This window comes from Colletotrichum truncatum (assembly GCF_014235925.2).
Source record: "Colletotrichum truncatum strain CMES1059 chromosome Unknown Contig_0008, whole genome shotgun sequence".
NCBI lineage: Eukaryota > Fungi > Ascomycota > Sordariomycetes > Glomerellales > Glomerellaceae > Colletotrichum > Colletotrichum truncatum.
In genome coordinates, this window is record NW_027222405.1 from 2,054,676 (window position 1) to 2,082,544 (window position 27,869).

General features: G+C 51.1%; 6 protein-coding genes across 6 annotated transcripts; 3 read left to right on the forward strand and 3 right to left on the reverse strand.

Annotated features, from left to right (window-relative positions):
* Window positions 1-239: 239 nt before the first annotated feature.
* Window positions 240-1,668, forward strand: CTRU02_212042 (mitochondrial pyruvate dehydrogenase kinase; the record flags this gene model as incomplete). The annotated part of the gene is made up of 2 exons (XM_036725129.1): window positions 240-439; window positions 510-1,668. 2 exons carry the CDS (start codon window positions 240-242, stop codon window positions 1,666-1,668), a joined length of 1,359 nt encoding a protein of 452 aa, XP_036583294.1.
* A 352-nt stretch (window positions 1,669-2,020) lies between these two features.
* CTRU02_212043 (chitin synthase) lies at window positions 2,021-7,489 on the reverse strand (the record flags this gene model as incomplete). The annotated part of the gene is made up of 3 exons (XM_036725128.1): window positions 2,021-3,389; window positions 3,452-7,135; window positions 7,191-7,489. The coding sequence occupies 3 exons, from the start codon at window positions 7,487-7,489 to the stop codon at window positions 2,021-2,023; spliced, it is 5,352 nt and encodes a 1,783-aa protein (XP_036583293.1).
* Window positions 7,490-13,787: 6,298 nt separating this feature from the next.
* Window positions 13,788-19,493, forward strand: CTRU02_212044 (chitin synthase; the record flags this gene model as incomplete). Its single annotated transcript, XM_070205768.1, has 3 exons — window positions 13,788-14,098; window positions 14,149-19,403; window positions 19,462-19,493. The coding sequence occupies 3 exons, from the start codon at window positions 13,788-13,790 to the stop codon at window positions 19,491-19,493; spliced, it is 5,598 nt and encodes a 1,865-aa protein (XP_070060581.1).
* Window positions 19,494-19,916: 423 nt separating this feature from the next.
* Window positions 19,917-21,736, reverse strand: CTRU02_212045 (glutathione s-transferase; the record flags this gene model as incomplete). The annotated part of the gene is made up of 7 exons (XM_070205769.1): window positions 19,917-20,168; window positions 20,298-20,322; window positions 20,384-20,724; window positions 20,778-21,001; window positions 21,104-21,191; window positions 21,303-21,531; window positions 21,582-21,736. 7 exons carry the CDS (start codon window positions 21,734-21,736, stop codon window positions 19,917-19,919), a joined length of 1,314 nt encoding a protein of 437 aa, XP_070060582.1.
* A 1,491-nt stretch (window positions 21,737-23,227) lies between these two features.
* CTRU02_212046 (ubiquitin-activating enzyme E1) lies at window positions 23,228-25,243 on the reverse strand (the record flags this gene model as incomplete). The annotated part of the gene is made up of 1 exon (XM_036725125.1): window positions 23,228-25,243. The coding sequence occupies one exon, from the start codon at window positions 25,241-25,243 to the stop codon at window positions 23,228-23,230; it is 2,016 nt and encodes a 671-aa protein (XP_036583290.1).
* A 1,489-nt stretch (window positions 25,244-26,732) lies between these two features.
* CTRU02_212047 (uncharacterized protein) lies at window positions 26,733-26,885 on the forward strand (the record flags this gene model as incomplete). The annotated part of the gene is made up of 1 exon (XM_070205770.1): window positions 26,733-26,885. The coding sequence occupies one exon, from the start codon at window positions 26,733-26,735 to the stop codon at window positions 26,883-26,885; it is 153 nt and encodes a 50-aa protein (XP_070060583.1).
* Between the last annotated feature and the right edge of the window lie 984 nt (window positions 26,886-27,869).

Below are 27,869 nucleotides of genomic sequence, written 5' to 3' on the forward strand. Positions count from 1 at the left end.
CGGTTGGCGTCGGCCCCCGCCCGTGTCTCATCATCCAGCGCGGAAGCTACAGGGGTAGTCTAGGTCCATCTGCCGCCCCCAGCCCCAAGCACTGGGGCGGCCACGCTCAGGTCAACTCCCTGCAATACAGTCGTCTGAGTCAAGCGTACCACCCTTGCGTATGATCTCATTCCATCAACCACACTCTCTGCACGTATCTTTGGCCGTAACACCTCCCATACACCATCTACAATGCCGCCATGAAAAGTACCACGAGACCATTGAGGCCCTTTGGGTCCCAGAGGACACTTTCTCAGGTGAAGTTTCTTTGCTACTGTCGCTTCTTTTCCTCACGCCATGGCAACTCTTCGACGCCATATCTATCGCGTGTCGATGACCACGAGATTGTACAACTGGCCAAAAAGCCACAACACCCCTTGAGCCTCGCCGACCTGGTCAAGTACGAATACTTCCGCTTTAACCCTTTTACCATGTTATCTTGCTCATCTAACACCTGGCATTGAATTCAGACACGGACGTCCTCCTCTGAGTGAAAAATCCCTCCTCTCCTCAGCCAACTTCACTCTCTCCCTACTACCCATCCGACTCGCCCACCGAATACAAGCCCTGCGGAATCTTCCCTATATCGTAGTGTCCAACCCGAACATCAGCAGAATCTACAATAATTACGTCCACTCGCTTTCGACTCTCCTACCCTGGTGGACGAAGGGCAACAAAGGCGGCGGGAACGCAGTCCGCACCCTTGATGACGAGATCCGCTTCACTGAAGTTCTTGCTGAGCTGGTCGCTACGCACACCGACACAATCCCTATTCTCGCTCGTGGCTTCCTCGAATGCCGCCGCTACATCAGTCCGGCTGAGGTCACCCGCTTCCTCGACGAGCACCTTCGCGCTCGCATCGGCACCCGTCTCGTTGCCGAGCAGCACATCGCCCTTCACTACAGCAGTCAGCCACACTTCGACCCAGGCGCCAGCCCGACTCCCTGCCCGGAACACCCCAGCTACATCGGCGTCATAGACACTGCCCTACGTCCGGCCCACATTATCGAGTCCTGTGCCGGATTTGTTGCCGACATTTGCGAGCTGCGATATGGCGTCCGCCCGTTGTTATACATTGACGGCGAGCCCGATACCACTTTTGCCTTCGTCCCTATGCACCTCGAGTACATCGTTACCGAGCTGCTAAAAAATGCTTTTAGAGCCACTGTAGAGCACCGCGACAATAAGGAGCCTATCGTGGTTACCATTGCGCCGGAGCCACCTGTGCGCAAGCAAACGGGGCAGTTCATAAAGATTGACGTACCCGAGGAGACCAGGGGAGAGTTTAGAAGCGATGCTATCAAACCACTGGATGATAACGTCCCTGGGGTGACCATTCGGATCAGGGATCGAGGCGGCGGGATTGCTCCCGAGGTTCTACCTAACATTTGGTCTTACTCCTTTACCACATTCTCTGAGGATGATGAGTTTCCCGCCTCTGACGGGGACGGGTTGAATGTGATATCCCATGCGAGTGCAGGAGGGAGCTCCATCGCGGGCCTTGGCTACGGCCTGCCACTCAGTCGCGCGTATGCAGAATATTTCGGCGGTGGCATCGCCGTACAAAGCTTATACGGCTGGGGTACCGACGTCTATCTTAGGCTCAATGGCGTAGGCAAGATCCAGTGAGCGCGGCAGTGCCAACCGATTTTACGCGGAAGAGGAATGCAAAAACCACCAAGCATGCACCAGCGTCACCAAAAGCATAAGTAGGGTCTGCCCAGTTCATTCAGGCGAATTAATTGGACTATTAGGAGATGTATTACCAAGTGGATGCCGTCCACAGTCGATGCGTTGCCAAAAGTAAATATATGTCCCCAATCAAACGAGATATGAAATAAATGATAGAATCCAAGACATGATGTCCGAGTAAACTCGTTTCGTAGATCGATAGTAACGCCCCAAAATTTTGACCTGCCTCCAGCAATGTCCTCATTATACGACAGATAAACAGCTCTTATATACGACTCACGAACGCATCTTACATGTTGGCCAGCTCGTTGTCGATCTGCCTGTCCATAAATGTTCTCCTCTCACCGACAAGTCCAGTCTGCAACCTCTGCTCGACCAGAGCGCGCACCTGCTTCTTCGTCACCGTGTCGAGGTCAACCTCTCTCAGGACACCCTGAATAGCCTCGATGATCATGCCGTCATCAGGACCCTGCATATTGCCACGCTGGAAATCGAATGACGAAGTGGATTGAGCCGCATGTGGTCGGTTCAGACCAAGCGCTGACTGCGAGCGGTTGCCACCGAGGCCTGGCGAAAGGCTGGCTTGGCCTCTCAGGTTAGAGACGCTCGGGCGACTACTAGGGAAGTCTTGATAAGGGGTCTGCATGCGGTGAATGTCATGAGTGCCCAAAGAGGCCATGGATTGCCTGTTGGCCATAGTCTGGTCGTTGTGATACGGGCTTGTTGCACCAGAAGTGCGAGCCATGTGTCCTCCAAAGGGGGCAGGGGATTGAGGTGGCATGTATGTGTTGTTGCGGTTCATGCCGGTAAGGACAGAGCCCTGGCGAACAGACGAGTAGACAGACCTGATCTCGTCCATCTCGTACTGATCGTCGTAGCCCATATCGTGCTTCTCCATAAAACCGCCGCGGCGTCCAGGGAGATTGTTGGCCATGGCATAATCGTCCCATCGTTGGAGAGGAATGCTCCTGGGATCAAAACCCTCATCGTCCACAGCGACGACCTGCTTGTTACCCTTCTCTCCAATAACAATACGCGTGTTACCCCATGAGAAGTTGTCCTGGTTCCAGAATGAGTAGATGGGGAGGGCGAAAGAGTAGATGGGGAATGCGAGAATGTAAATGATCATCCATCCAATGTGCTGCCACTGTCTCTTCAGAATGAAGATAAGGGCCTGGAGACCATATACACCAGCAATCATACAGATGGAAATGAGAGGGAATGGGCCGGTCTTGGTGGCCACCATGTAGATGAGATATCCGAGATAAATTGTTGTTGCCGGAAGGATGACGGTTCCAAAAAGATCGATGAATACGACAAATCGCATGCTGAAGCAGCAGAAACCGCACATTTCTTTCAGTTTCATCAGCTCAAACAAGTTGTGAATAGTTGAGTTGATCCAGCGACGACGTTGGGACAATAGAACGCTCCACGACTCAGGAGCAGCTGTTTGACAGTAGGCATCAGGAATAAACTTGTACTTCATAGACGGGAAATACTTCGTCATCAGTGTCGTCAGATAACGATCTTCACCAAGAGACAACAAGTTCTTCTTGTGAAGCGTATCAACATCGCAAACACTGTAATCCCGGATGACGTCGTCGGATATAATGAGCGGCTTGCCCTTGTCGACAGTTCGCAGACGATACATCGTAAAACTATTGCTGTGTCAGCAGGCTTACATTTTCATCACACAAGTCAAGAGGGGATATCCACTTACCAACCGGGCAAGCACGTAACACTTCCGAAAAGAGATTCGAAGGCCTTAGCCAAATTGTGAGAAATGAAGTATTCGTAAACCTGGATCATAGTCCACCAAGTCCTGTCATCATTCTGCAGACCTGTTTCGCCGCAAATACCGGCAATCTTAGCATCGTTTGCGCAAGCCGAGACAAGTCGATTAAGAGAATCCTCCGAGACACAAGTATCAGCGTCAACCATCATGAGGTACTCGTACAGCTCAGGATCCACGCCGATAATGTTATTGATTTGATGGAACATTTCCAATTCCAGGGGACTCATGGGGGCTCGGTGGTGAACACGGTTGAGGAAGCTCATCAGAAGAATTTGAGAGTCACGCTTGCCTCTGTTGCCAGGCTTCGACTTGGTCTGCTCAGACTCCTTTCCGACCTTTACGACGACCAGGTAGGGAACAACATTACCCTCGAACTCGTAAAGACCTGAGTAGACCTTGCCGTAGTTCAGTTGTTCGCTACCAGTACCCACAGATTTGAAAGGAAGCGCCGGAGGGTCAACCTTCGGGTCCACGCCAAGAATATCCAGGACAATCTTAGGGGTAGGACGGTCGTTGCCAGCACCGACAATGATACCGTCGCAAATGACACAAATAAGCTTTCTCTTGTTGTCATATTGCAGTGCCGTAAGAGAATCCAGGGCTTTCCTTAAGGAATCTTCGCCTTCGGTATAAGCAGGAACCTGGCAGATGACAAACTTGTCCTGCGGTGCGGGTCGTCTCTTTGAGCCGAATTGAAGGGCGGACAAGAACTTGATGAGAATGACCGCGCAAATGATAATAGTCATAGCCAACATGATGTAGTTATTGACCTGGCATCTTGCAGACTTGCGGAAGTCAGGAATGCCAACGTAGAACAGGTTCTTGATGCAGTTCATGCTGTTACCCACAGCTACGCTTTCCGTCTTGTTGGTTGACGCAACCTTGATAACGTCGTTCCACAGTTCAGTGACATCGTCACCGGGGTTGTTGGAGACGACGTTAGTGACCTTTTCGTGGAGGAAGTTGTACATATCAACGTTCTTCATCCTCTTCTGGGTGTAGAAGTAATCGGTTAAGTCGTAGACAGCGCCGTCGTAGATAACCCACATGTGATTATCATTACTGCCTTCACTAGAGACTTTACTCTTATCCCATACGAGGTCGCCCTTGTAAAATTCCTTCATAGCAGGAAGAAATTTCGTTCTGTACCAGTTCTTGTCGCCTAGAGCACTAGTGCGATCAGGCGTGTTGATACCAGAAATGTGAATACCATTTGGGTACTCGGCAGTGTTGTTCGTCAACAGGGAGGTGGTTTCCGCAATGCCAAGACCAGGGCAAACGAGTTCCAGAGGAGGAGGGAAATAGAGGTCCAGATTCATGCCGGCAAAAGGCAGCATGTTGTCTTTCGTGGTTTCGATGGAGGTGTCAGAGTGTTGTCTCTTATAAAACTTCGACAGGTCGTAGACACGACCGCGGACACTGACATAAAAGTCGTTTTCGCCTGTATGGTATCCAACTTCGTTAGTGTTCCAGGCCTTGTCATTATTGGGACAAAGAAGCCTGCCGAAGAACATGATCCAAAAAACGATGGCAGCGTTGAGGAGAACGATAAACCAGACAAGAACGAGTTTCTCACGCCAAGCCATGCGAACGTCAGGTCGTTTCATGCGTCCAACAAATCGCAGGAGTGGGGAGGGGATCCAGAAGGTCCAGAACCAAACAATTGCAACCCAGATACGTCGATCCTTTGTCAATGGCTTAGTCTCAATCTGCTTGCCGTCGGCCAGTTCAGGGTCCATCTGTCCGACAAACTCGCCCTCGTTGCTGTAGAAAACCTGGCCCTTGTAGGTATCGCCTTTCGTACCCAGGCCGTAATCTCCAGTCTGCACATTGCGCATCCCTGATGGAGCAATGGATGGGGCGCGTGTGGCATTGTACTGATTAAGTGTTGCATGCGACAGATTGCCCTGGCTGTGGTTTCGTTGGTGAGCAATGAGTTGATCACGGCTACCATTGGGAGTAGTGTCCAGCATGGGTGGCGGAAAGTAACCACTACCGTTCGCTGAGTAGCCGGACTCGAGATTATTGGCAACCATGACATGGCCCATGCCAGGGAGATTGTTGTCTAGAGGCTTCATATCGAGCATGCTCTCAGCCTCCCACCAGGCACTCTCACGTACCCAGACACGTTCCTTGCCGACTACAACTTCACCATTAGTCCAGCCGCGTTCAAGAATCCAAGTCTCAATGCCTTCACGGCCATCCTTGCAACCAAGGGTGGCGTATCTTTGCACAAACTCATCGATATCGAAGTCTGCAGTGAAGTCGAGGTTCTTGTTGCGTCTGTTAGACCATTCCGGTAACCGCCAAGCCCGGAGCTGACGAGAAACGGTTCCCGCCGACCAGGCCGAGGTCACGGAGGGAAGACCCGCTAAGTTAGCCGGAGAATCATCCGTGGGGTGAATGGCTAGGTGATACCACACACGGCTAGAGCTCAGTACAGATGATAGATCAATACGGCCAGCACGTCCCAAGTTAACACCTTGTCCGGTAACAGGGAAGATAAGCTTCTTGAGGAAAGCGTCTTCATCAGCAGAATGGCCAATCTTCTCAAGAACCTCCTCTCGCTTCTCTAACTCGTGTTGGCGGTCTTTCCCAACAGCACCAGTCATGATACCGAGCTCAGGACCAACCTCGCTGAGGGCGGTTTGCATTTCACGCACTACGGCACTACCGGCAGGAGCAACATCAACACCATCAGCAATCATCTCGGCGTTGATGCCCAAGGTGTCATCGAAGACGCCCCTCATGGACAAAGCCTTGCCCAGGTTCGGGTCAGGAACGTCCAAGACGGTAATGCAAACGGTATCTCCACCGTCGCCAGAGGTTGGCGTATGGATACCGTGGCCATCAATGGACTCAGCACCGTCTTTGATGCGTGCCATCTGAGCAGAGATCGCTTCATTGGCCTTGGAAATAACCCAGTCAACCAAAGCCTCGTACAGACCACCAACAAACGTTGATCGGTCTTCAGTTGTGCATTGTCTGGCGAGAGTCTCCGGGTCCATCCCCAGTAAGCCACTGACATCCTCGCAAATCTCTTCAAAGACCTCCTCATCCACGCCGTAATCAAGTGTGTCTCCTAGCTTTAGCAAGCCTGCGAGCGTAGAAATCAGGTTGCGGTGAGCGGAGCCCTTGATGCCAATATCCTTTAGAGCGGAACGGAAGTCGTCGGCAGCGGCGGCATCATCGGCTGTGGGGAGATAAGATGGCGGATCATAGGTACCAGATCTCGCCAGCAGAGCGTAATTGGAAGCCGCCTTGAGACCCAAGAACTCTCTTTCAGCAGGTGTAGATGCGGATGTGAGAAGATAGTAAAAGACGTCGAAGGCGCGATACCCAGCCTCAGGAGGGATGCTCAAGAGGCCCTTGGCGGTGTCGATTCCGCCTTGAGACAAGGCAACTGAGGCTCCATTGAGGCTACCGGCCAAGTTGAGAGTCAAAGTCACGCCGAGAGCAGACTGGCGGAAGGTAGACGGGTTGTATGGGGTAGAGCACCTCAAAAACGGCTGGATGGCGTCCAGTGCCTTGAAAACAGATGAAGGGATCGATAGGGGGAGGGATGAGAGGAATGGTGTGAGGAGAGACGGGGTCGATGTATGAAGAGAACTGAAACTTATTAGCGATGAAGGGTAATCAGACCAAGTGGAAAGGTATCTCTCACCCAAGGACAATACAGCCATCCTCAGCACGTCGGCGAGCGTGTTCCCACGCTCTTGCGCCAAGGGCGGGATCTATAGTACCTCCAGTCCTTCCGTCAGGTCCAGTTTGGGCAGCAGTGAGCCACGTGTTGACGACGAGGCTCGTACCAGCATCCAACTTGTAGGGCTGGGACGACAAATAAATGTTGTGAATAGCATTGAGGAGAGTCGTGGTGGAAACGGGGGCAGACTGCTGGCCAGCGCGGGAGGCTCCGAGGCCCTCAGATGCCACCGAGTACATGGACATTCGACCGCTCGCCATAGCGATTGGGTTTGAATCGTGATGTCCGGCGTGGACGGCGCCTGTCGGAGGTTTGGGCACTATTCGAAATCGTCTGTTGTTGTTTGAGTTATTGGCGACTAGGTAAACAAGAAGTCGAGGACTCGAGAGCGAATGTCAACTGTCTATAACGAAGACGAGCCGATGAAAGTGGGAATGGGTGGAAAGCGAGTGAATTAGTGAGAAGGATATTAGAAATGTATGATAGTTGAACAGAAACAGGCGTATGTTCTGCACGATTTTTCCAGGAGCAATGTGATCTCCCTCTCTCTCTCTCTTTTTTTTACCCTTTCGGGAGGCACACGAAGATGTTGAGCGAGGAACGAGAAAAAGGGAGAAACAACAGATTACCGACGTAATAAGAAGCAGACCACCTAAGCGAGTGAGGCGGCTGTCGAGCGAAGAAGCAACAGGAGTGATATTGAAAGTTCAGTCGAACGCTTCAACTGAAGGTGAGTGATGGGAAGGTGGGAAGCAAAAGGGGGGGGAGTAACAGAGCAACAGTAGAAGAGCGAAGACAGGGAATGGCCTCTCTCTTCTCTGTGTGTCTCGGGCAAAAAAAAAACGAGCGTTTAGGAACTTTACTGGCCAAGGTGCTGTAAGGCGCAGGCGGAGGCACAGGCACGGCTAATGGAAGGTAATGGAGGAGCCAGGCAAGGTGAGGTAAGGCGGGAAAAGGTTAGGAAACCCACGAGCGTGGGTCTCGTAATGATGGGTAATAGGAGTCGGGTGAGCGAATAGCTGCGGCCTAGGTCTAGTGTCAAGGACAGCAGTGGTAGTCTACCACCTCATCCAGGGGAGTGCCGCAGGAAAACAGGCACACTACAATGTAACTACCCCATGCGCCTTGCTGAGGGTACTCCTATGTCGTATTCCACTGCACTTGAGAGGCCCCAATTGAGAGATCACCACCCCATCAGCCAACCACAGAGCTTCCAGTGTGTATCCAAAGACAGCGCGCGTGCCTGGGGGTGGGGTTCTTTTTTTTTCTTACCCTTCGATTTCCTTGCCTTCCTTGTCCAAACCCCTGATGTCTGGCGGGCGGGATGTGCCAGAAGCGCATAGTCTCGGTCCAGAGACCCCGGGCTAATTTTTTGCAACAGAGAAAGGAGACCCTGGCGACGTTGCTGCCAAGTTCGGTCCCAAAACTTAGCCCGACTCAAGGTACCTGGCACTTGATGGTCCATCCATCAACTGTAATGTTGTCGCACTGTGCCTGATTATCTTACTTGATGCACCCATTTGGCTTCAGCCCGGTGGCTCAGTGACACATCCAACAACAACCCAGCCTTCATCAATTGTGGGCGAGATGACGGCTTGGAAATGTGAGATAATCAGATGGACTATGCGGCTGGTAACGTTCTTCTCGATGGCATTCTGACTATTGTTCTATCACAAAAGCCATTCTTTCAAACCCAGGAGGTATGGCTAAGGCTGGTGGTAATATAACTCCTTCGGCGCATTGTCGTTCATCTGCTTCAGACTGTCCATAATTCCTCACCCTCTTCCTCAATATTTTCTCTAAGTACCGCTCCAAAGGTGCGATGCGAAAGCAAGGCAGGTGCATGCATGACAGACGAGGAAGATTTGCCACAATACGATAACAGGCGAGGGGGAAATGCAACATGCGTACGGATCTAAACTAGATTCTCAAATTTGAGAGCAGCGCCCAAAATATTAGACCAAACCCCCGAGACCTGAACGCCCCTCCCATCAAAAACCCAAGCAATGCACCCAAGAACCGAACTTCTCCACGAGTCCACAGTTGTCAGTCACACATTCGCCATGGTGTCCGCTAACACGGTAAGTTGACCGGGAACACTGTAGATCCGGTCATGGGCGGTCCTTTTCTTGGAGCAAATACGAGCTTGAAGCCCCCGGAGGGGGAGAGGGGCAAAAAGTCGGCCCACCCATCAGATCGAGCGGCGAGACATGCATAGGATGCCAACAGAGTTAAAGACCTGAGATGCTTGCCCTAGCTCTCACTGCATCTTGCTACTCACTGTTTAGAGAGGTGGTACCTGCAATGCAAGTCCGGGAACAGCGAGCAGGATAGCTCGGCTGGATATCGGTGGTGGCTTGACAACATGCTGCTGCACAATGATCAAACTCATTCTCTGCCGTCTCTTAATTTCTTCAATCGTCTGGGTCATGGGCGCAAGTCCATTTAATGGGCAATATTTAGACTCGCTTTTCGCTGACGACAGAGTCAGCCAAGATTCCGAATAATGTGAAGATTGCATGGATATCGGAAGAACGATGGAATGTAAGGTAGGCTCAGACGATGACCGTGTGCATGCAGCGGCAAGTCGATCTTGTCTGTGTGCTTACTATATATGTTCATCCTTCCTTAGAACAGAAGCTAACCTTCGTGTCTTTTTGAGAAAAGGAACGAGGCCTGCGGTGCGCTGGGAATAGGAGCCATCATGCATTCCCTATGGTACAACACATACCACCACACAGTCAATTGAGTGAGCACCTTATGTCGAGCCATATTGCATAGCCTTTTGATCGTGACAGTAAAGTTTCCGATCCCGACTGCATTACTTGGTTCTGTATTACAGGCGTCACAGAGAGGTGGCTGGGTTCTGCAGCTGGATAGACAATGGTCTGCTTTCTCTGGGTTGCTCCTCATATTATTGGACTGGTGCTTTTGTTGTTGTTTTTGTTTTTATTACTCCTTGCCGTATGGGCGCTCCTCCAATCGTTGCCAACAGATGCTCATGCGGAGTCAGGACGCCGCCACCACCAGGTTGGTGTGTTCGCCTGACTGGTGAAGTTGTTGGCTGGTAGAGCGGCAGACTGGGATGTGGCGAGGCTGTGCTGCGAGTACATGGCATTGCATTTATTTTAATCCTCGCGTGCTTGTCCGTATGCAAAATGTATGATACTCGCTCCAATGCCGACATAGCACGAAGTGTGAAATATACGTACCGGTGGGATATAAGGTAGGCCGCTATGTAGGTCATCCTCCTCGCGTAATGGGTGCCCTGGGCGGGTACGGGTAGCGTTCGATGAGCTCCATATTATTCGAGCAGTGCTTTTTTTGGAGCTCTTAGCGGCCAGGCTAGTGAGTAACATACCACTATGGTATCCACGTCTCAGCCGGCTCCTTCCAGGCCCAATAGATTTCACCCCATGCCCCCCTTTTCCCAATCTTCTCCAAGTCATGCCCTGTCCTCTTTTTATTTACCCTTTTTTCTCTTTTTTTTTTTTTTTTTTTGCCCTGCTTTTCCCATATGTCTTTGATCGTTTGTAATCCTGGTGTTTGGCCAGTCCTCACCCTGAAATGGGTTCCACCGCTGAGGCCTGATGTACGTACCTATCATCATACCAAACGGGGTTCACCGCTGCGGGTCATATGCGCACTGTGTGTCAAGTACCTTTATTCGAGCCTTGAACCTGCACCACAAATTCCTTCCTCTAATTGAGACGCCGACAATTCTACTTGTAGTAGGTAATCAAGCTCGGATTATCCACAGACAGAATGCGTCCAGGGTCTACGCTTGATCGTGCGGCTTGAGCCGTCTGCCATCCCAAGCATCCAAATCCCATCGATCATGCATCATGCCTTCTGTTCAGACTGAAGGATCCAGTAAGTTGTTGCCGCTCGTTTGCGGCTTGTCGGACGAACTCGCCCAAGGCATAGCATTCTCATAAATTCCTTATTGCATGTTCATCAATGGCCGAGACGTGTTTTCCACCAGCATCCCTAAAAATTGGGAAGTCTGGGGGCATCAATGGATAGCTAATTCCCTGTTTTATTAGTTTAGAAGAGCTTGGCAAGAAGACTCATGTTCTGATATCAATCTTGCACCGTCATGATAGAACTAAACCATGACCTAACTGAAATTCCCTGTACTCCCTTAAACCACGGCCATTGCCACGCACCCGGTTTGAATGCATGTGGCGTGGCATTCACAGGCACTTGGCTAGATCTTGGATCGTCTTCTGCGCACTTCCTCTGAGTATTCCGGGATTCTGAAAGCCATCAGCATTGTTGTTTCTTTCAAAACGACTGTACTAAACCTGCACTTTCGTTCGGACCACAAGGTTCCTTGGCGACCAAAACCGCCGGCAGTCCCCTGCGCCCATCGGGCCCGGGTCTAGCGCCGTGCTGAAAACCTCCCGAAAACGCCACCTCCCGCGGTTGTTCAACGCCGCCTGGTTTTACTTCTACCAGGCGATCTCCCTGAGACTCCAATGGACGCACCGAGCACCTAAAAGCCACGCCAATCCTTCCATTTGCTGGTTGCTACTGAGACCCGGCAAAATCACAAGACTCAGGACAAAGGGAATCCAGCTGGCTGAAGCGTACGTAACCCGCTCATTCAAGCCAAGGTTCATCAGTCAAGAGGCGCCAAAATTATCCGTCGTCGTGGCACAATGTTGGGAACTTGAGCGCCACATACACCGACCCGGCAATTAACGGACACACAAAGTTTGGGATTGTTGAACATTCTTTGATTCCATCGACTCGGTCCTCCAACGTTTTGTTTCCACCTATCCGGTTGGGTTGTCGCACTAATAGCATAGCACCTTGTGAAATGCTCAGATGTCGCACAAGCGCCTGTCGCCAACCCGAGGCCAAGGAGAACAAATAATGAAAGGGTGTATATGCCATGTGCAACAGAACGCGTCCTTTCTTCATACCCAACGGAGCCACGCAGCATTCTCAGCACCGCCGCAGGACTGGAATCCACGCACTTGGCCGTCTCTATCCCTGGACCCGATGCCACTCGATGTTGTCATAGACCGCCAAGTCGCGTCCTTCGATCCAGGGGTGCTGGCGGAGATGCTTTCAAGCCTCACCCGACCAATCTAAATTTCATCACCCCAGGACGCGGTTTTTTAGTTCTTTTTATTATGATGGTCATGATCATGATGGTGAACGGAGGGCCGGTGACCCTATTGGACCCCAAACTATTTTACATGTTCTATACAATGACAGGGCTGTTACATGACAGACGTCACTGCGTAGCCATGTCAGTCGTAGGATTTCTATTCTATATCTATCCTAGAAGCGACCCATATTACACGAGGCACGGTGTTGCTCTACTCCTTGCTCCTCCTATTTGATAAGAATAGAAATTACATCAGCACGAAGTCGTGCTGATATTTTATACAAGGGCGTGTTTCTGCATGTTTACGTTGGCTTGGTGCCTGTAATGTGGTTACGGCTAAGGCACCACCTGTCCACGTAGGTGCACTACCGCGTAGCACAGCATAGCACAGCACAGCACAGTACTGCAGCAAGCTTGATGATAACAAGCTCAACGGGTCCCGCCCAAAGTCACTGCGTGTGGAGGATACAGGGAAAATGAATGAGTGGTAATCGGGACGCCGGGATGGGGGTACAGAGACACAGTGCGGTACAGCTGATCAATCGTGAATGGAGATCAGGGAGTGAAGAAAGAGGAAGAAAAAAAGAAAAAAAAGAAGGGGAGAAGAGTCGAGAAGGAAACAGACAGGGGGGTGGGCTTGTCATTTCGTGACCCCCGAGCCTGGATTGAGACCAGTGGCCATTACAACTGCGAGAAGGCTCCGGAACAGAAGCCAGCAACAAACCAGGCAATGCCCTGACGCTGACGGAGGTGTGGTCGACTATCCCCGGTCTCCACAGTGTATCTGTGTGCTGCGTTTGTGTGTGTGCTCTAGTGGCACAGAGTTCGTATGGATGAGAACTGCGCCTTAGGTCCATTTCGCCTGCCGCACACCAACCGCTGAGCAAAGCTGCGCTCGAAGAAAACAATCCCCTTTCCCAGTCACTACTCACTCGTTACCGTTACCCACCCCCGTTACACGATCCCACCTCTGTCTCCCTTAACACACGGAGGAAAGGAGCGAGCGAAAGTACTAGGAGAGAAAGTGAGGACCGAACTTGACCTAGAGAAAGCAATCACTTCATTCGCTTCGTGTCTCGAGCTTCTCTCATCCGCGCAACTCAGCCCTGTTCAATCCTCTCCTCGCTTCCTTTTTCCTCACTTCTCCCTGCACACTCGTTTTTCTTGCCTAACATTTATTGTATATCGCCTTCGTTTGGGTTTCTCAACGTCTCCCTGATTACCTACTTCCTTCAACAACCACAACGCCTAATTCGAGCCCCTGGATCACCTCCTGGGGACTCTCTTCTCTCTTAACGGAACCCCGATCAGTTCCTCTCGAGTTCTGGTCGACGACAGTTCGTGACTTTCCCCGTTGACATTCGACCCACCATCAACCGATCGACGAACGCATATCTTGTATCGACCGAGTCCTCGGCCGCGGCATTGTGCCCAACATGGCGATGAACCTGCCACCGCTCGGTGGGAATGGCGGGGGCGCCCATAATCAACCTTCTCTTCCCTCGTTACCCGCACATTCACAATCTGATACACAGTTGACAGCGCACTTGGCCAGTCGCTTTCATGTGTCTCTCCCGACTGCCCGACTCTCTTCCCATGGTCTCATTTCTCTCAACACTTACACTTCCTCTGCCAAAGGTCCTGATGGCGGCAAGGAAGGTAGCGCTATGGCTGGTGTTGAGGATGTCGCAGACCGCGCTTGGATCAGACTAGGCCACAGATCTGAGAACCAGGCTGTTGTCTTCTTGTACGTATTTCCTCTCTCGTTATGATCACGGGCCAGCCTCATACTGACCATGCGAATAGGGGTGAATCTGGCTCTGGAAAATCGACTCTCCGATCCCATCTCTTGACTGCCTTCCTCGGCAAGTCCTCTACCCCCCTGTCTACCAAGGTTTCCCTCGCTGCCTACATCTTCGACACCTTGACGACTACCAAGACTGCCACAACTCCTACAGCCTCCAAAGCAGGTCTGTTTTACGAGCTTCAATATGACACAGCTACCACGACCAATCCGGTTCTTATTGGTGCCAAGCTGCTGGACCACAGACTCGAGCGTAGTCGTATTACAGACATCCCTACTGGAGAGCGCAACTTCCATATTCTTTACTACTTGATGGCTGGCACCAGTGCGGCGGAGAAGGCTCATCTTGGCTTTGAGACACCGGCTGGTGTCGCCCAAAAGAGATGGAAGTATCTGGGCCATCCCACCCAGCTCAAGGTTGGCATTAATGATGCCGAAGGCTTCCAGGTTTTCAAGAATGCTCTCAAGAAGCTCGAGTTTCCTCGAAGTGAAATCGCAGAGATCTGTCAAGTCTTGGCCAGTATCCTACACATTGGCCAGCTCGAATTTGAGACGACATCCAACACTCAGATTACTGGCGACGACAGCGGTGGTTTCTCTCACGAGGGCGGACAAACTGTGACGGCTGTGAAGAATAAGGATGTCCTTGCCATCGTTGCTGCTTTCTTGGGTGTCGGCACCCAAGATTTGCAAACCACTTTGTCGTACAAGACCAAAATGATTCACAAAGAGAGAGTCACCGTCATGTTGGACCCCAACGGCGCTCGATCGCACGCTAACGAACTGGCGAGAACTTTGTACTCCCTGTTGGTTGCGTATATCGTCGAGGCAATCAATCAGAGAATCTGCGCTCCCGAGGAAAGTGTCGCTAACACGGTGTCTATCATCGACTTCCCTGGATTTGCTCAGCAGGCGGCAACTCACTCAGCGCTTGATCAACTCCTCAACAATGCAGCCTGTGAAGCTCTCTACAACCTGACGCTCCAAAATTTCTTCGATCGCAAGGCAGACATGCTGGAGAACGAAGAGGTTAGTGTCGCGGCGACCAGCTACTTTGATAACTCTGATGCTGTCAGAGGCCTGCTCAAGCCTGGAAACGGCTTGCTTAGTATTCTGGACGATCAGACTCGAAGGAACCGCACCGATCACCAGTTCCTTGAGAGCCTTCGCAAGCGTTTTGAAGGAAAGAACCCTGCCATCACTCCTGGGTCTGCTACTGCTAGGCTTCCAGGCAGCAACTTCCTCACCGAAAACACAGCTGCTTTGTTTACCGTTAAACATTTCGCCGGGGAAGTTGACTACCCAGTCAAAGGCATCATTGAGGAGAACGGTGAAGTGATTTCCGGTGATCTTCTTAACATGATCAATACCACCAAGAGTGACTTTGTCGCTAGGCTCTTCGGCCAAGAGGCTCTCCGTACTGTCACTCACCCTAAGGAGAAATCAACAGTCATGCAAGCTACCATCAGTTCAAAGCCAATGAGAGCACCCAGTGTCATGTCTCGGAAGACAACGAGAACAGCTCGCAACCAGGCTCGCATCCAGCGATACCAACAGCAGCAGGAGGAGGACGCACAAGAAGAACTGGACAGGCTCAGCGAAGGCAACTCACAAAGTGGTGGCTCCAAGGTTCATGCATCGGAACAGGGTGCATCAGGCCAGTTCCTTACGTCCTTGGAAAACGTTACCAAGGCGGTTGCTGACCCAAGCACCAATTCGTACTTTGTTTTCTGCTTGAAGCCCAACGATAGGCGCATCGCCAACCAGTTTGATAGCAAGTGCGTACGTACACAAGTACAAACATTCGGTATCGCCGAGATCAGCCAGCGCCTGCGTTCAGCTGATTTCAGTCTCTTCCTCCCCTTTGGTGAGTTCCTTGGCCTGGCCGATTCGGACACCATCCTTGTCGGATCCGAGAGGGAACGGGTGGAGCTGGTTGTTGAAGACAAACACTGGCCAAGCAATGAGGTTAGAATTGGCTCTACTGGTGTCTTTCTCAGTGAGAGGTGCTGGATGGAGATCGCTCAGCTGTCGGAAAACGCATCAGCTTCTGGGAGATACGCTCTACCATCCGACGCCGGCGATGGTTTGACGCCACAAGACACTCCTTTCGCTGCTTCAAAGGAACGTTTGCTCTCTGCCGGAAACACGCCTCTGGGATATGGTGAGAAGGGCAAGAGTGGTTACTTTGGCGGTCACGACGGCTCCGATGCTCGCTCTGAAGCCGGCGTCTCCGCTTTTGGAGGCGGTGACATGTTCAAGAACCTCGACACCAGAGAGCAGATGGCCGAGCGCGGTAACGAAAAGAGCTTGGAAGAGGTCGAGGAGTTCAAGGACAGCCCCAGCCGTAAGCGCTGGGTGTTCATGGTGTACCTGATGACCTGGTTCGTCCCTGACATCCTTGTCCGCAAGATGGGCAAGATGCCTCGCAAGGATATTCGGCAGGCGTGGAGAGAGAAGCTGGCCATCAATATGTTGATCTGGCTATTTTGTCTGTTCGCTGCCTTTTTCATCGTCATCTTCCCGAAACTCATCTGCCCTACACAACATGTCTTCAGTGCCGAGGAATTATCGTCAAACGACGGTAAGGATAACAACAAAGCGTATGCCTCAATTCGCGGTGTTGTCTTCGATATTGGCGCCTTTGCTCCACGCCATTACCCGCCTTATGTCACCGTCAAGCAAATCAAGAACTATGCGGGCAAGGACATCAGCTCTCTTTTCCCCATCCAAGTCAATGCCTTGTGCCAGGGCAAAGACGGCAGCGTCAACGAACATGTTACGCTGGATTACAAGAATACCAACATGACCGGCTCTCCCCAACTTGCCACGGTCGATCAGAACTTCAGGTTTCACGATTTCCGCTCTTTCACCAATGACAGTCGTCCGGATTGGTATTACGAGCGGATGACAATGCTGAAGGCCAGTTACAAGAAGGGTAATATCGGCTACTCTCCTCAGTACGTCAAAACCCTCGCCAACAAACAGCAGGTGATCGCCATCCTCAACAGCCGTGTGTATGACTTAACGCAGTATATGAACGGTGGTGCCCAGTTGAAAGCCAAGGCTGGCGAGACTCCCCCTGACGACATTACTTTGACCGATTTCATGGACAACTCTGTAAAGACGCTCTTCCAAAGCAGGGCCGGTACTGATATCTCCGAGCTGTGGGATAGCCTTCAAATCGACGCCCAACGGAAAAAGCGGATGAAGGTCTGTCTCGACAACCTCTTCTACGTTGGAGATGTCGACACTCGTAACTCAGCTCGCTGCAAGTTTGCTGAGTATCTTATTCTCGCCGTCTCCGCTCTTCTATGCTCCATTCTGGTCTTCAAGTTTTTGGCTGCACTTCAGTTCGGTGGCAAGAACATGCCCGAGAATCTGGATAAGTTTGTCATGTGTCAAATTCCAGCATATACGGAGGACGAAGAGTCTCTTCGCCGTGCCATCGACTCCTGTGCCAGAATGCACTACGATGATAAGCGCAAGCTTCTCATCGTTGTTTGCGACGGTATGATTATTGGACAGGGCAACGACAAGCCGACGCCACGTATCGTGCTCGACATTCTCGGTGTTTCTGAGACCGTTGATCCAGAACCTTTGAGCTTCGAGTCGCTGGGTGAAGGTCAGAAGCAACACAACATGGGCAAAGTATACTCAGGTCTTTACGAGGTCCAAGGCCACATTGTTCCCTTCCTAGTTATCGTCAAGGTTGGCAAGCCGTCCGAGGTTTCTCGTCCCGGTAACCGTGGCAAGCGAGACTCCCAGATGATCCTGATGCGTTTCTTGAACCGCGTTCACTACAACTTGGAAATGAGTCCCCTGGAACTTGAGATTTACCACCAAATTCGCAACATCATTGGTGTCAACCCGACCTTCTATGAATTCATGTTCCAAATCGATGCCGATACGGTTGTTGCCCCCGATTCAGCGACCCGTATGGTTGCTGCCTTCCTCAACGATACCCGCCTCATTGCAGTATGTGGTGAGACGGCGCTTACCAACGCCAAGGCCTCGTTCATCACCATGATTCAAGTCTACGAATACTGGATCTCTCATAATCTGACCAAGGCTTTCGAGAGTTTATTTGGCAGCGTTACATGTTTGCCCGGTTGTTTCTCAATGTATCGCATCCGCGCCGCCGAAACCGGCAAACCTCTGTTTGTCAGCCGCGAAATCATCGAGGACTACTCGACCATTCGTGTTGATACACTTCACATGAAGAACCTGCTGCACCTCGGTGAAGATAGATACTTGACAACCTTGCTTCTGAAGTACCACACCAAGTACAAGACCAAGTACACCAATCGAGCCCACGCCTGGACCATCGCCCCTGATTCCTGGGCTGTGTTCCTCTCGCAGAGACGTCGCTGGATCAATTCGACTGTGCACAACCTTATGGAGCTTATCCCGATGGCGCAGCTTTGCGGTTTCTGCTGCTTCTCCATGCGTTTCATCGTATTTGTCGATTTGCTCAGCACAGTTGTGCAACCTGTCCTTATGGCCTACATCATTTATCTCATCGTTACTGTTGCCTTGAACCCCAGTACGGTGCCCATTACAGCATTCATCATGCTTGCTGCCATCTACGGTTTGCAAGCGATCATCTTCATCCTCCGTAGGAAGTGGGAGATGATTGGTTGGATGATTCTGTACATCCTCGCTATTCCGGTCTTCAGTTTCGCCCTGCCTTTGTATTCCTTCTGGCACATGGATGACTTCAATTGGGGTAACACTCGTGTTATTGCTGGCGAGAAGGGTCAGAAGATCGTTATTTCCGACGAGGGCAAGTTCGACCCCTCCGCCATCCCCAAGAAGAAGTGGGAGGAGTACCAGGCGGAGCTTTGGGACGCTCAAACCGTTCGCGAGGATGCTCGTTCCGAGGTCTCCGGCTACAGCTATGCTACTAAGGGACAGGCTCCCGTCTCCGAGTACGGTTACCATAGCCGCCCTGGCTCTATTGCGGCCGGCTATGCGCCGCATAGGGGTTATGATCAACGCAACATGTCGCGCATGTCTCTCGCAGCTTCGGAAATGGGCGGCAACCGCAACAGCCAATTCGGCGGTTCGCAGTTCTTCTCTCCCGAGGACATGGTTGGCCTCCCTGGCGATGACGCACTGTTGGCCGAGATCCGTGAGATTCTCCGGACGGCTGACTTGATGACGGTGACGAAGAAGGGCATTAAACAAGAGTTGGAGCGTCGCTTCGGTGTTCCTCTCGATGCCAAGCGACAGTACATCAACAGCGGTATGTTCCTATGCCTTGAAACACTTGCGATTCGTTAACTTACTGACTCGATTCACAGCAACGGAAGCGCTCCTGTCAGGCCAGTTGTAAGCACTAGCGGCATGGTGATTTATACTTAATTTAATACATTTTGTTTCATTATTTTTCTGCGGATATGAGGACATCAAAAAGACATTTCTCAGGCTCATGGGTTTCGCTCAATTTTCGGACTGGGAAGGATTGCATTTGAGGAATTCTTGTTCCATTGGATGTCAATATACTGTGGAATTTTGCATAATACTGGATGAAGCCGTCGGGCGAGGAAGACTTCGTTGTTTGACTGGAGGTGGGCATGGCGGACGACTGGAGTTGCGTGATTTCTTTGTCACATGTTCTCTCTCGCAGTATATACAAGCGTCGAACAGTTACGTCTTAGAAAGGTGGAGGAAATCAATTTGATACTTTAATCGATGACTATACCCTCTTGAATCCCCAATGATTCTATTCACCACCTTGTTGTTTGCAATCACTAACTTAGAGCCTAGTGCTGACAGCCCGTACCTCCTCGTCTAGAGGGAGGATGTCTGGCAGGGGGCCAACGGGACTAATGGAGAAGGGGTTAATCTGGGTGTGGCTCTTGGTGTAGTGCCACTTGATGTGCTCGAACTGAGTTGTGTCATGGAACGCCGGAACATTCCAGTAGAGGTGGCGCATCCACTTGTGAAGGTAGGGGTAACCAGATCGGATATCGCGAATGTTGCACTTGAAGTGCTGCACGTAGACGGGCTGGGTACGCTGTCAGTAACGAACGATGAGGGATAACCGCTGCCTCTTTTTTCCTTGGTTTTTTTTTTCTTTTTTCCCGGAGACGTGGTAATAGTGAAGAGGGGTTTGCTTGGGTTGAGAGAGACTCACATCAAATCGAATAATAGTCACGAAGCTAATTAAAAGGAACGCCGAATTAGTCAAAGCAAGGCGGAAGGAACGACAAGATAACTCACAGTCTGATATCCGCCTCGGTGATGTCTTTGCCAAAGTAGTAAGGACCTTCATTCTGCGTAGACTTGAGGTGAGCCTCGGCCTTGTCAAGGGCCTCGAACAGGATGACAACGTTGCGCTCATAGGCCTCTTGGGTCGTAGCGAAGCCGGACTTGTAGACGCCGTTGTTAATCTTGTCGTACGTCCACTCGTTGGTCTCGTCGATCTGGCTGCGGAGGGATTCGGGGTAGAGCTTGATCTGGCGGTACTTTTCGTCCACGAGGTCATCAAACTTTTGAGTCTTGGTCAGCCGAACTGATTCTTGTTCAAATGAGTTCTTGCGCCGTGCATAATGTACAACACACTAGGCCAGTAGAGCATTGATCAAACTGTGGTCAGTAACGGGGGTCAGCTCACCTCAGTGTACAGCATACGGATAATCTCGCTGCTCTCGTTGCTGACGATAGTCTTGAGCTTGGTGTCGTACAGCACGGGGACGGTGAAACGTCCCTCGTAGTTGGGCTCTGACTCAAAGTAGACGTCGCGGAGGTGGGTAAAGCTTTCGTGGCCGGGAATGGGGTCCGGCACGACGTTGTCGCCGGGAACGCTGTCCTGCTCCTCTTTTGTAACGAAACGCCATCCTGGTAGAGTGGTCAGCTCTGCTCTGACAATGAAGAAGTCGCGGAACACATGGGGGGGGGGGGGGGGGGATCTGTTGGTGAAGTTGAGTGGGTAAGACATACCCTTCGCACCCAGATGCCAATGGACGACAGAATAGCTGATTATATCCTCTAGACCCTTCAGTTTGCGGGTGATCAATGTCCGGCAAGCCTACAACATTCCAAGTCAGTGGCTGTCACGGCTGGCTCAGCTACGACCCATGATTGACAAAGTCGCCGGTCGGAGGCACGAGACTGAGAGGGGCGTGAGGAAGCGACGCACCCATGGGCATGCATAGCTGACGTAGAGATGATACCGGCCCTTCTCAGGAGGAAATTTTGCGCCCTGCTCGCGAGAGATGGAGTCGCGGAACGAGCTCTGCTGGCGCTTGAACTCTCCCGACTTGTCGCCTGACTTAACCCACTCGGTGATTTTGCTAGCCTGTTGTTGTTTGATATCAGCCATAAGTCTCATTCCAATGTCTGCCGACACGGCGCTGGTAATTGCATCTCTAGCTTCGATTATCTTACCATTCTGATGTGTTGCTTCTGAACGAGGAACCTAGGCTGGGTAATATTTGATGATGACACCAGAGATGAAATGCGCTGAGGAGTTGCGCGGGCTGTAGAAGACAGTATGTAAAAGCTTCGGGAATGCTGGGTACTCTTTGCTTGTTTAATGGAACTCGTAAGACGAGTCAAAGTCCTAATGTTCATATGTGATGATAACGGTGCCTGCTCAAACACCAAGATATGAAGATGCGGGGGTGAATTGGTATTTTATACGTGCCAGAGCGACACGATGCTACTGTAAGTGTGTGTTCGGAATGACGAGGCAGGAATGGGGGTACCAAACAAGCCTTACTGCGAGTTTATGCAGGCCATCCACACCTGACAGGAACAGCTCTCTTACAATTGTGGATATTTCTGATTATTAGTCATACATAGGCAGCTTGTACGCCCAGTTCTCCCGCCCAATTGCCATTGTGCGTTGCAACATGTTGGCACGCATATACTGACGGTATAGTGGCCAAACCGCTCTAAGCATTGCTAATGGTGACGTAAACTGGGTCCGTTGAACACTATTCCTCCTCTGCATGGCTGCCGCAGGGTGCTTACAAATGACCACCGACCTAACTCGGAAGGGTTGGGGCTTATTCAGCCATTTACGACCCCACTTGTCTCCGTAACGGCACTTGCCCAGGAAATGCCTAGACTACAACAATCACCAAACACAGCAAACAGTATGAAAATGATGGTGAAAGTCAGGAAAGCTCTATTTCCCTAGTCCCATTTACCAGTTCGTATGGCCACAATTTTCTGGCCTTTCTAAAAATCATAATAATAATCAGAAGCCTGTGTCTCTCTATCTAAAATTCCACGGTATTCCACCATCACGGCTCATGAAGATCATCAGATCTGCTCTCATGCCATCTTCATCTTGATATAAGGAACCTCCACATCCTCACCATCTACATCCTCCGCCACCATTTCAAAGATGACCTCCTTCTGATGGGATGGAATGGGCTTCTTGGAGACAGTTTCCACCAACTGGCTGAGCTTGAGGTTCTGGCGGTCCTTTAACTTCGCCGGAGGGAAGAAGCTAGCGTACAGCAGACTGACACCAGAGCTGAGCATCGAGATGGTTAGGCCCTGCTTCTCAAAGTGCTCAAGGAGCTCCTTCAAAGTAATGTCGGCAACTTCGAACCGATCCCAGATCTTGTCAAGCTTAACTTGGCCATTGGGGCCTTTGAACTCTACCTTCGGGCTGGCAATCGGTTCACTGAATCCGAAAAATGGCAGGGCGAGGTTGATGAAACCGTTCTTGTACTGCTCCAAGTCTTGTTTGCCGTCAATGATCTTGTAAAGCTCCAAAACCACCAAGCCCGTAACGAGAGCCGTTGTCGTGGCAATGGCAGGAATGATCTTGCCGGCGATGAACTTAGTCTTGTGACGGTCAGCCTGCTCAATCTTGTAATTGGCAGCACGAAGGTTGCTGCAGGCGGTGATGAAGTCAATATGGTGGTTCGAATCGTCATCCTTCTCAAATTCGACGGGCTGAAGTTGGAAGCCAGCCAGATCGTTGGGAGACGGCAAGGTAGCAATTAGCTTCTGCAACTCATCGTTATCGTCAAAGGAGCTGCCGTCGCCAGCCTCGGCATTGGGGTCCTGCCTAACGTTAGCTATTACTATGACTCTGTAGGGATGTCAGAGACTTACAGGGTCACTGTCGTTGGCCTGAATCTTTACGCCTTCCGCAGGGGAGAACTCAGGCACGATGACGTTCTCAAGCTCGCGCAAGTAGATGTCCTTATCAGTGCCGGGAGACTTGATGTTGTAGTTGAAAGCATGCAGGTTCGCCGCTGCCACAACAAAAGCGAAGTGAGTAGGATTGTTGGCATCGAACTTCAGCGGCTCAGGAGCTCGCTTGGGACCAGACCAGAAAGGTGTGCCGCTAGACGTTGTCGAGTCCTTGGGGAAGTTGTGCAAAAGCTGCTGGATTTTATTGTTGAACTCCTTCTCGAACAAAATCCGAGCCCACGCAATGCAGTCCTCAAATGTCCGCGGGCGTTCAGTAGTCAAATAGTCGCGGAGAGTCTCCAGAGTCAACTTGGCGCTGCCGCCTTGCTTCAAGGTGGACTCGATATAGTTTGGCTGTGTCAGATACAGGTTGACAGTCGAGGGGAAGGTAATAAAGAGGTTCTCAAACATATGGTCCTTAGACCACGCAATAGTGTGCTCGATCTTGTTGGGGAAACTTCGAACTGTGCACATAGGGAACTCCTTCTCGGGTGGGTCTTGGGATGAGGAGTAAGACTCGGTCAAATGCGGGAGCACAACCTGGGTGTTACCCTTGGTACCTAGCGTACCACTCTCAAGCAGAGGCTTGCGGAAGAATACGCAACGTCTGTCAACATATGTTCTCGCCTCCACGTTGTCTAGTGCATTGGTGACACCGTCAAGGCCGTTCCAGAACTCTTCGTTGAAAGTCTCCTCCGTTTCAGGGCTCACACGGTCCTTGAGACATTCAATGTGGCCATGCAGGTCAGGGTTCATGGCCTGCACAGCAGCAGCCGCACAGTCGCTCTTCATCTTACCGACGTCCTTCACACGGAAAAGGAACTGGCGGTTGAGGTTACTCTTCTCGATGGAATCCATATCGGTGACGGTAATCTTGCCCTTGGGACCAGTGCCGAGGCCAATCATGGCCCAGTTCTTGAGCATCTCACATCCAATAGCACCGGCACCAACGAGGAACTGGCGCAGGTTGGCTATCTTCTCCTGATACTCGCGTCCAAAGACAACAATCTGTCCGTCGTATCTGGTCCCCAAAGGCTTGCAGAGCTCTGCGGTACGCGGGGTACTAGTGGGAAGAGACTCCAGTGAGTCAAAGTACATCCACTGTTTTATAGGCTGGAACTTTCCAGATACGGCCTTCAGAACTTCCTGCGCGGCAATACCACCGAAGAAAGCCGCCATGGGGTTGAGGTCACCAAGAGCCTGGTAACTAAGCTCCTTGAGCAACTTCTCGTCGAATTCAACCTCAACACCCTCAGCTTTTGCAAACGCTTCTGCAGAGCGAAGGATCACTGTGGCATCCTCGTCGTTCAATGGGTTGGGGAACCGGCCCTGGCTCTCCACGAAGGCGTGAAGGGCCTGGAAGCCGAGGTGAAGCTGCTGAGGTCGGTCGAACTTGGCAAAATCGGAGATGACAAACTCGGGTTCCTTGATCGCGGCAGTGATGCTCTTGAAATCAACAATCTTGGGCATCTTAACCTGTTGGTAAAGACCCCCGCGCTTGTATTGACCAAGGCCGGAAACATCACCGATTGAAAAGGTATAGGGTCCCTTGACTGTAATCTTTCGTGGTTCACATCCGTTCAAGCCCTCCATGCCCTCGACCTCAGAAAAGGTTACATAATCGCCATCCTCGAGCCCATGGCGAGTCTCGTCCAGTGCAGAAACAAGACCCTCCTCATCAATACCCGCAACAATGCCACTCAGAGGAGTTTCGCCAGTCGGATCGATGACAGTAAATTTGTCGCCAAAGTCGCAGAAAATCGAGCCGAAAAGACCGAAGGTATCGGCAGCCACGACATAGATGCCTTTGGAATGACAGTAGTCGCCGATAAGTGTCTGAAGCTTCAGCGGAAGGCTGGTCAGGACGACGACCTGGTATTTGTCGAACTGCGAAAGGTTTTCGCCCAAGCTATGATGCCCCATGTCAGTCACGTCAATTCGTCAGTTTCGATTCCGCATACGTACTTGGGTGACTGGTGGACCTTAACGGGCGTGTATGCATTCAGCTCCGCAACACGCGGGGCAGTTACTTCGTCTCGCGGCTTTCCGACATCCTCGGGGTGGAGGAAGAACTGTGAAGACAAATCGGCAAGGGCAACCAGCCCCGGGTCATATAGAGTAAGGCTCTTGACACCGGCAAGAGCGATGTTCTTGGCGATCTCTACACCCAGGCCTTTGAGACCAACGATGAGCACATTGGAGGCGCCCATGCGCTTCATGGCCTCGTGGCCCAAGACGTATAGCTGACGACTGTAGAGGGATTCATCGATCTCGGTGTTGCCAACGACAGAGTCGTCGACCTGCATGCGGGTCACCAAATCGACCTCTGGAAGCTTTTTGTCCTGTAAATGACAGCGGTGTTAGCATCATGATCCAATAAACGTAACCAGCTTCGTTCGACAACAGCGATGTCTTGATGCGGCACTGCAGAGGTTGTACGGCCGCAGGCAGGTCGACTTGGAGGGAACATACAGCCATGGCTTTTTTGTGGGAATCACGTATCTCCCCGTCGGAAAGTTTGCGCTTCCCCAGCTTGACGATGCTGTATCTCAAGGTCTTTTGCTATGAAGTGGAGGGAAACACGGGCGGCGGGACGGGTCAAGCTAAACCCCACCAAGTAACACGATATGTAGTATGTTGTGGTCGTAAGTATGGTCTCTTTGAGCCGTGGACGATCGTTGGTAAGGGGCTCGCAAAAAGAGAAAAAATGGTTTGCGCTGCGTATCGAAAGGGGAGGATATGCACCAGGCAAACTCGTGTCACGTTGATGTGGACGCAGATGGCAGAAGAGTAGCCTCGTTGCGGTGATGTAAAGGCGGTCGTGGAGCCTGTTAGGTGGAGGTGACGACGAGGGGCAGGGAGTCGTTCAGTGGATGGCAAGAAAGCTAAGGTAAGCAGAGGCAAGGTGTAGTGTTGGTAACCTCACGTAAGGCAAGGAACACTGAGTGGGAAGCTCCACTGAGGTGGGCGGACGATTTCTAAACAGTTGTCCGCCCCTCACCATGCATTGGGAGCTTGGTGGCTTATTCCGGCACAGCTTCCAGCACAAAGGCCGATCTTGCCCCTCTTTGTGCGTACCAGGAAGCATGCGCACTGTGCACCTCAATATGCCGTGTTGCAACAATTTCAGCCCACCATATCGCCAGGAATGGAAGTACCATAAGCACGGACTAATCTCTTGCACTGTACATACTTATGCCGGGCGTATGTGACATTCCCCGAGAATCTACCGACTTCCATCTTACTAGTAGAATACCCATCAGACAAGAGCTGGGTAAGCTTTCAAAAGTGGTAGGTGTCATGACGGGGCGCCAAGTGTCACTGCTGAATACATGTGGTTACACGGCTGGCGACGTGATGGTTGTTCGAAACAGAGCCAAATGGACAACATACCACGTGTAACTAGTTCTATATGGCTTTGGCATCAAACTGTCAATTATATGTCGAAAGAAAAAAACCGGCGATGATTCCATTTGTCCTTCTAACTGTTCTCTCCACCCTTCAATTACATGTCCCGGAGTCCTGCTTGCATTGCTCGCCGGCCAAAAACGATTGTGTACCTTAATGCGTTATCAAAAGAGTCCAAGTAATACCATCTCATAGCTCTCATGCCGTACCTCGTTGCTGGCTTACACCTCCAGCTCACACTCATTTGCGAGAAACCATGCGAAGACGAGCTCCCGCGCACACAAACAATTGAAATAAGGATACAGGATGGGTTAGTAGTAAGGACAGTTGATACCTCTAAGTGTTTCACAAGATAAAGATGTATTAGCAAACAGCTGGCAGTTGAGATTTGCCATTTGTATTCGGTTGTCTACTTGTTTAATACTGGGTTCGTGGTCAATAAGGGACAGTCTTTCGGAGCTGTCAACTAGTTTCTGCCTAGCTTTCGTTGTTTGTAATGTCCTTCCAGGCGCAAAAGTTGATCAACCAGGCTGTGGCTCGAACTTGCCTTAGCGTCATACATGAAGCCAGCGAACGATAACTTGGCTGACAGGTTCGATACCAAATAGCTCTAGGAGTGACACCAGGAAAGTCACCATGTGTATTAGAGGATGGTTGATCATGGAATCTAACTCAATGGCCAGTTACTTAATTGTAGCAGCTTACAGGGTAAACACAGTTACCGCAAAGCAATCCCCAATCCTATCAGCTCAAAGCCATTTTATAAACCATACGCCGGTCCCTTTACACTGAACTCAAGCATCGTGTCCAACACTTTCGAGCCTTGACAAGATTGACCACTTCAGACTTAAAAAGAAGGAACTCATAAGCTTACCCGTAACAAGTACATCCTGTTGACTAGTGTCCAGGCTCGCACGCGCAGTTCATGCCTGAAAATGGATGCTGAACTCTCAAACAGGGGCCAATTCTACATGAATATCTAGGGGTGAAGCAAAATCATGTGGAATATTTTTTATGTTTATTTATTTCATGGCTCTGTAATATCATCTGCGTGCGTAACTCGCAGTCAACAGGTGATATGAACTACCTACCCGTCATTGCACAACTCTGGACATGACACAAACGGGCACCGCAGTGTTGC